General features: G+C 52.1%; 1 protein-coding gene across 9 annotated transcripts in view; it reads right to left on the minus strand.

Moving 5' to 3' along the window:
* The window catches only part of MYH14 (myosin heavy chain 14), a 106080-nt gene that overhangs the window by 51222 nt on the left and 43906 nt on the right, over nucleotides 1–10952 (minus strand). For 5 of the 9 annotated variants that reach the window (XM_032264576.1, XM_032264574.1, XM_032264578.1 and 2 more), the window contains 6 exons: nucleotides 9604–9722; nucleotides 8038–8190; nucleotides 7254–7427; nucleotides 6338–6511; nucleotides 3954–4068; nucleotides 1519–1617 (listed from right to left, as the gene is read on the minus strand). In XM_032264576.1, the coding sequence (XP_032120467.1) occupies nucleotides 1519–1617; nucleotides 3954–4068; nucleotides 6338–6511; nucleotides 7254–7427; nucleotides 8038–8190; nucleotides 9604–9722 (834 nt within the window). The remainder of the gene's footprint in view (nucleotides 1–1518; nucleotides 1618–3953; nucleotides 4069–6337; nucleotides 6512–7253; nucleotides 7428–8037; nucleotides 8191–9603; nucleotides 9723–10952) is intronic. The other 4 variants (XM_032264581.1, XM_032264577.1, XM_032264583.1 and 1 more) reach the window with 1 other exon arrangement.

Genomic DNA, 10952 nt, shown 5'->3' on the forward strand with positions numbered 1-10952 from the left:
AAAAAAAAAAAAAAAAAAAAAAAAAACATAATAAATTCTTACATGCAATATTTGAAATAGGGCAAACTGTCTCTATGTTAACCATTTTTCCAGAAGCGCCTGATTTCATAGAGATTCTATTTTCTTGACTGGGTGTGGTGGCTCCCAGCACTTTGGGAGGCCGAGGTGGGTGGATCACCTGAGGGCGGGAGTTTGAGATCAGCCTGGACAACATGGTGAAATCCCGTCTCTACTAAAAATACAAAAAATTAACTGGGTGTGGTGGCGCGTGTCTGCAGTCCCAACTCCTTGGGAGGCTGAGGCAGGAGAATCACTTGAACCCGGGAGGCGGATTTCGCCACACCCAGTCAAGAAAATAGAATCTCTATGTTAACCATTTTTCCAGAAGCGCCTGATTTCAAAAGAGAGAGATTCTATTTTCTATCTTGCCACTTAGTGGTGTGACTTCAGGTAGTGAAAAATATCCACTCCTTCCATCTATACTGTCTCGAATTCTGTTTTGTTTGTTTTCTGAGACATGGTCTTACTGTCGCCCAGGCTGGAGTACAGTGGAGTGATCACTGCAGCCTCAACCTCCTCGGTTCAAGTGACCTTCCTACCTCAGCCTCCCAAGGAGTTGGGACTACAGGCGCACACCACCGTGCCCACTAATTTTTAAATTTATTTTGTAGACATGGGGTCTTCCTGTGTTGCTCAGGCTGGTCTCAGACTCTTGGCCTCAAGCGATCCTCTCACCTTGGCCTCCCAAAGTGCTGGGATTATTGGGGCGACCCAATGCACCTGGCCGAAATTCTATGTACTGAATCATGCCAGGTTCCTCAGGAACCCACAGCTAGGGCAGAATCTGATGTCCTGCAAAACTCATCCCATTCAAGGGCCATCAGCTATCAACTAGATGATCTGCGCTTGGGACAGGGTGAGGGGCATGGCAGGGGTGCAAATGTGATCTTTCCCCCCCAGGTTCGACTGTCCCCCTACCCCATAGTCCCTGTCATTTTCGAAACAACAATTACCATTTATGAAGTCCTCATAGCACAGATAAGAGCTAAAGTTCTGGAATCTGATATCTTGGGTTCAAATCCCAGCTCTGCCACTTACTGGCTGTGTGACCTAAGCAAGTTACTTAACCTCTCTGTGCTTTAGTTTCCTTATTGGCATAATGGGGTAATAGTATTAACACCTGCCTCCTGAGGCATTGGTACTATTATCCCATTATACAAATGAGGCGTCGATAAATCCAAAGGGCTTCACATGGCGAACGGCACATCGGAAGTGCTCCAGAAACGCCAGGTGGTGCCATTACATTTGTTTGTACTTTTACATGCCGTTTAGTTAGAAGAAAGGGTTCTGCTGCTACAGTCTGGAAACTTCTGAGGGAGCCAACAAAGAGGCAGAGGAAGAGTGAGAGACCTCCACAGGGAGAGGAGAGGGGACAGATGTTCAAAACCAGGTCCCCAGCCCAACAGGTCCACCCTCCTCCTCCAGCAAGCCTCACCGTCGACGTCCAGAGACACCCACCCCCTGGCGGAGAAACAGCAGAGCTGCACTTCCCTGCAGATCCTGGGGGCGACGGTGGGAAGGAGCCCAGGAAAGAGAACTGCTGGAAGCCCCCGTGTTCTGGGGAGTGAGGACAGGTGTGTGGGTGGATGGAGGGGAGATGGCAGAGAGATGGCGGGAGAGATGCATGGAAAGGCGGGAAGGAGAGGAGGCGGCAGGAAAAAAAGAGGAGAGGGTTATTAGTCAACAGCACAGAGCAAAGCAAGAGGGAAAACCTGAATGCTGGCCACGAACTTCCAAACTCCTGTTCATCTCTGTATCCACACACTGTTGGCCGAAAGGACGAGTGTCCTCTGTAAGAATTCAGTGCAAGGAATAGAAAATCTCTCCCTCTGGAGGTTGTTTCTGTTTTAATAGGTAACCCTTTTTGCTCTGGTTGCCGGGAAGCTCAAGAACAAACTTGATGCTCCCAGGCCATTTGTTGTTTTTATCTCCCGGAGGAGAGCTAATCTCATTTACCTTTTTCCCTGGGCTGTCAGGATACTGGGCGTCCAACTCTGGGCTCAAGCGAGCTGTGGTAGAGACGGGACAAAAATGGCCCCGATTCCCCTCTCTTCCCTGCATTCACACCCTTGGCCTGTGACTCGCAGCTCCTTGAATCTGGGAAGACCCTGTGACTGGCTTTGTTTAGGAGGATTATGGAGGAAGCCACATAACGGCAGCTCCAAGGCTAGGGTGCAGGAGGTTTTGCAGCTTCCGCTTTTTCTCTCAGAACCCTCTAGGAGTCAGGCACACAGTGGGACAGACGGGGGCTCACTGTGGATAATCGCGTGTTTATAAAGATGGCACAAAAAAAATTTTTTTTTGAGCTGGAGTTTCACTCTTGTTGCCCAGGCTGGAGCACAATAGTGTGATCTCGGCTCACTGCAACCTCCGCCTCCCGGGTTCAAGCAATTCTCCTGCCTCAGCCTCCCAAGTAGCTGGGATTATAGGCGCCTACCACGCCTGGCTAATTTTCATATTTTTGGGAGAGACGGGGTTTCACCATGTTGGCCGGGCTGGACTCAAACTCCTGACCTCAGGTGATCCGCCCGCCTCAGCCTCCCAAAGTGCAGGGATTACAGGCGTGAGCCACTGCACCCAGCAACAGAACAAGTTTTTTTTTAAAAGGGCAGCAGATTTTCAGCCTGGAGATGATTCTCATAGCATAATCTGGTTCTGTTTCTGAACGTCGAGCCCTGCTTTCCAGTGCCTCTTGTGTAAATACCATGTGAGACGCAAAAATCACATCTGTCTTTCAGCGTCAGCTCACGAGACCAAGGCTCTCCGTGCTCTTTTGCTCTGTGAGTTTGTCTTGGGAACCACTCATCTTTCTCATTTTGTTTTCTTGCCAAACTGCATGGGCCGGTGTTTCTACAGCTACCTTTTCACATCAATTAAAGATTAAGGCCAACTGACAAATGCCAGAAACTTGAGATCTGGAAAAAAAAACAAGATGCTAGTTCTGCCAGCTTTCTAAAACCATTTCTGAGACCTCCTCCAAGGATGGGGGTGGGGGTGGCAGAAAACGCTTGGAAAAGGCCAGAGTCCTACCACAGAGTGTTTGGCATCTCTGCCTATGCCCCCCAGAAGTGTCAATCCAAAAAGGCAGTTAGACTCATGGGGGCCTTTTGGGGGCAGGAAAGTCCTCCAAAACTGTATCTCAGTCTGTTTTTCCTTTCTTCTTCCCGGGGCCTTGAAGGGAACTTTGTAAGAAAACAAAGAAAGCAAAGCCTAAAAGTTGGCTAACCTGCAAAACATCACCGTCTCTGTTCTCTTGTTGTTATAAGTTATTTTTCAGTAGAATCTTTTTTTTTTTTTTTGAGATGAAGTCTTGCTTTGTCACCCAGGCTGGAGTGCAGTGGCACAATCTTGGCTCACTGTAACCTCCACCTCCCAGGTTCAAGCGATTCTCCTGCCTCAGCCTCCTGAGTAGCTGAGACTACAGGCGTGCACCACCACACCCAGCTAATGTTTATATTTTTAGTAGAGACGGGGTTTCACCAAGTTGGCCAGGCTGGTCTTGAACTCCTGACCTCAAATGATCTACCCACCTTGGCCTCCCAAAGTGCTGGGATTACAGGCATGAGCCTGGCTGAATCTCTTAATTATTTTTTTCCTTTTTTTTTTTTTTCATCTAGTATTGCTAAAAAACAATGTTTAACAGCAGTGTTAGTGGGCATCTCTGTCTTGTTTCTGATGAAGGGGAAGTGTCTTATCCTTGAGAAGGATGCTGTCTTGTCAATCAAATCAATCAGTCAATCAATTTGAAATATGATTTGTGACACTGGCTGCTCTGGGTCTGAGCAGAAAACTCAGTTCAGACCTCAGCCTCTGAAACAAAGGTGCTCACACCGTGGGTTGGGAGAATGGCCGCACAGTCCCCCAGGACCAAGGCCGGGGAGACGGGTCCTCACCATCTTTCCAGATCTCCGCGGTCAGCCGGTCTGTGCTCTGGTGAAGCAGGGCCGCGACGTTGTCATTCAGAGGGTCCATGTTTTTCATCAGCCACTCATTGGCCTTGTAGTCAACCTGAATGAAGTCAGGCAGAGGAGGGCGATGACTTGCAGGCTCAGACATTCTCTGGATTTCCTAAGGAGCCTTCCAGAAGCTCTGAGACTCCCAGCTCTGAACCTCACCGTGGAGGAGCGCACTGGTGCCACCTTGTGTCCGTATTCTGAACTGCGCCTCTCTCTCCCCCTCTATGCCCCCTGCACCTCTGTGACCTTGCTGCCACCACTTGCTTCCTCTTCATTCCGCTCCAGCCAACGTGGCCTCCTCACTGTTCCTCAAACACACGAGTTTATTCCCACATTGGTGTTTTACCCCTGTGGTTCCTGCCACCTGGGGTTCTGTCACTGTGGATTTCACAGTGACAGAAAGGCTCCTTCTGGGTACTCAGGGCTTTGCTTTGGGGCTCCACAGAGTCACGATCTTGGCCACTACAATTCTCTGCATATGTGCCCCCACCAGACAGGGGCCCCCTGAGGTCAGGGCCCGGGTCTGACTCACAGCCCAGCAGAGGGCTGGGTGCAGGGGAAGTTCTGAAGTTTGGGGACGAAACTGACGGCTACACACAGAACACGTGGAATCTCGGCCGGGCGCGCGCGGAGGCTCACGCCTGTAATCCCAGCACTTTGGAGGCTGTGGCGGGTGGACCACCTGAGGTCAGGAGTTCGAGACCAGCCTGACCAACATTGGAGAAACCCCACCTCTACTAAAAATACAAAATTAGCCAGGCATGGTGGTGCATGCCTGTAATCCCAGCTAGTTGGGAGGCTGGGGCAGGACAATCGCTTGAACCCAGGAGGCAGAGGTTGTGGTGAGCTGAGATGACGCCATTGCATTCCAGTCTGGGCAACAAGAGTGAAACTCCGGGCCGGGCGTGGTGGCCCACGCCTGTAATCCAAGCACTTTGGATCACCTGAGATCGGGAGTTCAAGACCAGCCTGACCAACATGGTGAAACTCCGTCTTTAAAAAAAAAAAAAAAAAGAGTGAAACTCCATCTCAAAAAAAAAAAAAAAGAACAAGTGGACTCTCTTGCCTCCCAGCCATTGTCATTGTGTATGTTGTTCCCTCTGCCTGGAGAGCCTTCCCACCCTTCCCCCATCCTCTGGGGCTGTCTGGTCCACATCATCAAAACCAGGGGTCAGCAAACTATGGCTCATGGGCAAAATCCAGGCTGCCACATTTTTTTGCAAACACTGTTATTGGAATACGGCTGGGCGTGGTAGCTCATGCCTGTAATCCCAACACTTTAGGGGGTCAAGGTGGGTAGATACCTGAGGTCAGGAGTTCAAGACCAGCCTGGCCAACATGGTGAAACCCCGTCTCTACTAAAAATACAAAATTAAAATGAGCTGGGTATGGTGGCAGATGCCTGTAATTCCAGCTACTTGGGAGGCTGAGGCAGGAGAATTGCGTGAACCCAGTAGGCGGAGGTTGCAGTGAGCCAAGTTCGTGCCACTGCACTCCAGCCTGGGCAACAGAGGGAGGCTGTCTCAAAAAAAAAAAAAAAAAAAGTTTTGTTGGAATAGAACCTTCATTTATATCTCATTGTCTAACTCATGGGGGCCTTGTTGGGGCAGGAAAGCCCTCCAAAACTGTATCTCAGTCTGTTTTTCCTTTCTTCTGCCCTGGGGGCTTGAAGATACTTATGTATTATCTGTGGCTTTTTTTGTGCGACCGTGACAGAATTGCATCGCTGTGGCAGAGACGTCTGGCCCACAAAGCTGAAACTACTGACTGTCTGACCCTTAACAGAAATGTTTCCTGACTCTTGACGTGGATTTCAGATTGGGCGTATTCTCTTCTGTGAAGCCTTCCCTGCTGTTCCTCTCCCGGGCTCTGATGCCACCCTTAGCAGCTTCCACTCAAACACCTCTTGACCTTATGTCCTCACGGTCCGCACTTGCCTCCCTCCCAGATAGGCATCTTTGTGAGGACAGAAACCACGTCCGATCTGTGTATCCAGCTTTGCTCAGCATGGAGCTGGGCACACAAATGGCCCCCACACGTGTTTGCTGAATAAGTGAAAAAAATGCACACAGATCGCCTCTTGATGAACTCCTACTCAACCCTCAAAACCCACTGCAAATATCGCCTCTTTGAGGAAGTTTTTGCTGACCCCATTGGACAGAGTCCTTGCTGCTCCCTGGGTTCTCCTGGCCCCTGCTCTGTTTGTTTGGACCTCAGGAGGCCCCTGTTTTCCCTTTGCACCCTCCCCCCATCTGCAGCTAGTGGAAACTCCTTGATCCCCACTCCCACCCACATGCCCCAAAGCTGGCCCCTGCCCCTACCTTGCCCGCATAGTGCAGAACGCTGAAGTCGGCCTGATCCCGCAGGTGCCTCGGCCGCTGGAACTTGGGGTGGCCGCCCTGCTCCTGGGCTACCTTCTCTACAAACGACTTATCTGTGGCCTTTGGGAACCAGCACTCCTCGTCCAGCAGGGCCAGGAGTCCAGGGGGGTTGGCCTGGCCATCAACAGCAGGGGGAGAGTAAGTCAGATCCCCTAATGTTGGACACTCAGGTGGCTGCTGATTTTTAGCTCTTATAAGTCACACTCGGACATAAAAACAAACATGAGAACCATAGTTACAGTGAGAGCCACAAAATCAGCTGTTCATTCTAGAACAGTTTTCATGATCTGTGCATCTAAACTGATATGGTTTGGCTGTGTTCCCACCCAAATCTCATCTTGAATGGTAGCTCCCATAATTCCCACGTGTTGTGGGGGGGACCCGGTGGGAAGTATTTGAATCATGGGGGCAGTTTCCCCATGCTGTTCTCGTGGTAGTGAGTAAATCTCACGAGCTCTGATGTTTTCATAAGGGGAAACCCGTTTCGCTTGGTTCTCACTCTCTCTTGCCTGCCGCCGTGTAAGATGTGCCTTTAGCCTTCCGCCATGATCGTGAGACCGCCCCAGCCACACGGAACTGTGAGTCCATTAAACCTCTTTTTCAAACGTGAGAACAATAGTTACAGTGAGAGCCCTGATTAACTGATTGATTGGAGCCAGGCCCTGTAGCAGGCGTGTTCTGGATCCTCATCACCTAGGGTCACAAATGATCTAGGAAGCAGGTGCTGTCACCTTCCCCACAGAACCCACAGGGCATCCTGAGGCCCAGCAGAGGAGGAGCTGGACCGTGGCCGTGCAGATGCCGGGAGAGACGGATCTGAGCCCCGAGTGTGGGCTGGGAGGGGCCTGGGGCTCACCGGCCGCTCGATGAGGTCGATGCAGGGCTGCAGGTCGAGGCCGAAGTCGAGGAAGGTCCAGGGGATGCCCTCGCGCTGGTACTCCTCCTGCTCCAGCACGAACATGGTGTGGTTGAAGAGCTGCTGCAGCTTCTCGTTGGTGTAGTTGATGCAGAGCTGCTCGAAGGAGTTCAGCTGCAGGGACACAGGACACGTGAGCCAGGAGGATGAGGGGGACAGACACCCAGAGATGGGGACAGAGACATAGAGACAGGGGACAGAGACCCAAGACAGAGGGCAGAGACCCAGAGAGGGAGGAAGACAGAGACCCAGAGGGAGAGGGGGACAGAGACCAGAGAGAGAGGGGGACAGAGACCCGGGTGGGGGAAAAGACCCAGAGAGAGAGGGGGACAGAGACCCAGAGAGAGAGGGGGACAGAGACCAGAGGGGGGGGGACAAAGACCCAGAGAGGGAGGGGGACAGGGACCCAGAGAGAGATGGGGACAGAGACCCAGAGAGAGATGGGGACAGAGACCCAGAGAGAGAGGGGGACAGAGACCAGAGAAAGGGGGACAGAGACCCAGAGAGAGAGGGGACAGAGACCCAGAGAGAGGGGGACAGAGACCCAGAGAGAGAGAGGGACAAGGACCCAGAGAGAAGGGGACAGAGACCCAGAGAGAGAGGAGGACAGAGACCCAGAGAGTAGGAGACAGAGACCAGAGAGCGGGGAAGAGACCCCGGGCTTCAGTGAGGACCAGGTCTGGCGTGAGGAAGTCCACACCCCCCTCCCAGCACAAGGGCGGACCTGGAAGATCTCAAAACCAGCGATGTCCAGGATGCCCAGGAAGGAGGCGCCTTGGCGGGGGCTGCGGTCCAAGGCCCGGTTGAGGCGCAGAACCAGCCAGCGGAAGAGGCGCTCGTAGGTGGCCTTGGCCAGGGCCTCCAGCGCAAAGTCAGCCTGCGGGGCAGGGCTCGTGGTGAGGGCATAGCCTGCGTATCAGCAGACTCAAAGACGTCGGGGGTGGATGGGGGAAGGCCCCAGCTCGTCCCCCTTAAGGTCACCCCCCCGCTTCTTGACTATAAATACCATCAAGAACAATCATGAACAGCAAGCAGACAGGACTGAAGTCCTACTGTGCGCCAGGTTCTATGTGAAGGGCTTGGGTGTGTTAGCCCTGGAGTCCTCCCCTCACCCCCCAACCAGTTTCTACCCACACAGTGAGTGGTTAAGAGCATGGACTCTGGAGCTGGACGACCTGGGTTTGAATCCTAGCTCTGCCACTTCGGGGCTGTTTGACCTCAGGCATGCAAATAAACCTCTCTGTGCCTCCACTTTCTCCTCTGTAAAATGGGAACTAGCAACAGTGTCCCAGCTGAGATTGAACCTGGGTCAGTGTGGGCTCCCAAACTCCTCATCTCCCCCACAGCGTCTATGTCATCCAGGTACTTCACTGCCCAGCCTGGGGCCAGCAGAAGCCTCTGCCCAAAAGCTGGATTCCAAAACCCTCCCTGGCCTGTGCTCCCCCACTCCACCCTCCCTGCTACCACCCTGGTGTGAGCCCCCTGAGGCCAGGACTCTGGCCGCAGCCTCCTTAGGCGTCCCCGCCTCTCCTTGCATCCCTGAGCCCAATTCTGCATGCAGCAGCCAAGGGGATCTTTCTATGAAAGACAAACTGAATCAAGTCACTCCCTGGCTTAAAACCTCACTGGCTTCCTATGTTCTTTGAATAAAACTCACCTCCTTACTGTGGCCCCTAAGACCTTGCATGATCTGTCCCTTACTGACATTTCTGACTGTGGATTCAACCACCCTCTCTCCCTTGCTCTTCAGCCTCACTGACCTGACCTCCTTCAATTTTTATTTTATTTTTTTTTTGAGACAGAGTCTTGCTCTGTCACCCAAGCTGGAGTACAGTGGTGCCATCTCAGCTCACTGCAACCTCTGCCTCCCGGGTTCGTGTGATTCTCCTGCCTCAGCCTCCCGAGTAGCCAGGATTACAGGCATGTGCCACATACCCAGCTAATTTTTCGTATTTTAGTAGAGACAGGGTTTCACCATGTTGCCCAGGCTGGTCTTGAACTCCTGAGCTCAATCTGCCCGCCTCGGCCTCCCAAAGTGCTGGGACTCCAGGCCTGAGCCACCACTCCTAGCCATGTCCTGTTTACCTTTTATTATTATCATTTCCTTACTAGAACTTGAGGTCCCTGAGGGACGACTGCTTTTATTTGTGGCACATAGACGAGGACGGGTAACGGCGTGAGCACTCGGCAAAAGTCTGTCAAGTGGTGGGAAAAACGGCGCCCGCCGTTGAAAGACCCAGGGCGGGGGTGCCCGGCTCTTCCTGCGCCTGCCCGCTGCCAGCCCGCCTACCTGTTCCTTAGTCTGGGCTTTCTGCACGTAGTCTCGGCCAACTTTGATGCGAGGTGTGAGCAAGGCTCGGGAGAAATCCGTCACCCCCAGTCCCAAGAGGCGGCAGAGCTTCTGTGCAGCTGAGGGCGAGAGGCATCAAGATCCCATCAGCACTGGGAAGAGGCGTTTGCTGCCCAGCAAAGGAGAGGACACTGCTTCCCACACTGTCAGGGGAGCAGAAGGCGGGCCCCGCCTTTCCCAGCGGAGGCATTACAAGTCCCAAAAGTATGTACATTCTCTGCCCAACTATTTTATTTCCAGAAACCAGCCCTGGCAAAATAACCCTGGTTGTGGGCAAAAACTGCCCCATGAGGATGTTCATCGCAGTGTTGTTTACAATCAGAGAGAGAGCCCGGAAACAACCTGAGTGTCCAGGAAGCGGGGATTGGAAGAACGTTCTGAATGTTCTGCTTTGTTTTTTTGTTTTTTGGGTTTTTTTTGGAAACAGACTTTTGCTCTTGTCATCCAGGCTGGAGTACAGTGTCGCGATCTCGGCTCACTGCGAACTCTGCCTCCCAGATTCAAGCAATTCTCCTGCCTCAGTCTCCTGAGTAGCTGGGATTATAGGTGCCTGCCACAATTCCCAGTTAATTTTTGTATTTTTAGTAGGGAAGGAGTTTTGCCATGTTGGCCAGGCTGGTCTCGAACTCATGGCCTCAAGTGATCTGCCCTCCTTGGCCTCCCAAAGTGCTGGGATTACAGGTGATTATGGGTAATTTTCTCTCTTCCTTTCTACTTTTCTGTCATGCCAGATTTTTCCCCCTTCCAGCCTGTATTATTTTATAATAATAAAGAAATATAGCTGTTTCTATTTTGGTTTAAAGTAAGGAATACAGACTATAATTCTGTTCTTTCTTTGTTTGAGACAGAGTCTAGCTCTGTTGCCAGGCTGCAGTGCAGTGGCATGATCTTGGCTCCCTGTAACCTCCACCTCCTGGGTTCTAGCAATTCTCCTGCCTCAGCCTCCTGATTAGCTGGGATTACAGGCAAGGGCCACCACACCTGCTAATTTTTGTATTTTTAGTAGAGACGAGGTTTCACCATGTTGGCCAGGCTAGTCTCGAACTCCTGACCTCGGGTGATCCACCTGCCTTGGCCTTCCAAAGTGATGGGATTACAGGCAGAAGCCACCTCATCTGACCAATTCTGTTCTTGAGAAGCAAAAAGAAGTGTACCTCTGCAGAGCGCAGAGGCCGGAGGAGCTATGCCAAACGCTAACGGTGGCTCCCTCAGTGAGCAGGTCGGAGGGGTGCTGGGGGTGGGTGCTGGGAGGGTGGGGGTTCTGGGAGGGTGGGGGGGTGAGGGGAGGT

The sequence above is a fragment of the Sapajus apella genome, unplaced genomic scaffold (genome assembly GCF_009761245.1).
Source record: "Sapajus apella isolate SASKATOON/1434 unplaced genomic scaffold, GSC_monkey_1.0 scaffold144, whole genome shotgun sequence".
Taxonomy (NCBI): domain Eukaryota; kingdom Metazoa; phylum Chordata; class Mammalia; order Primates; family Cebidae; genus Sapajus; species Sapajus apella.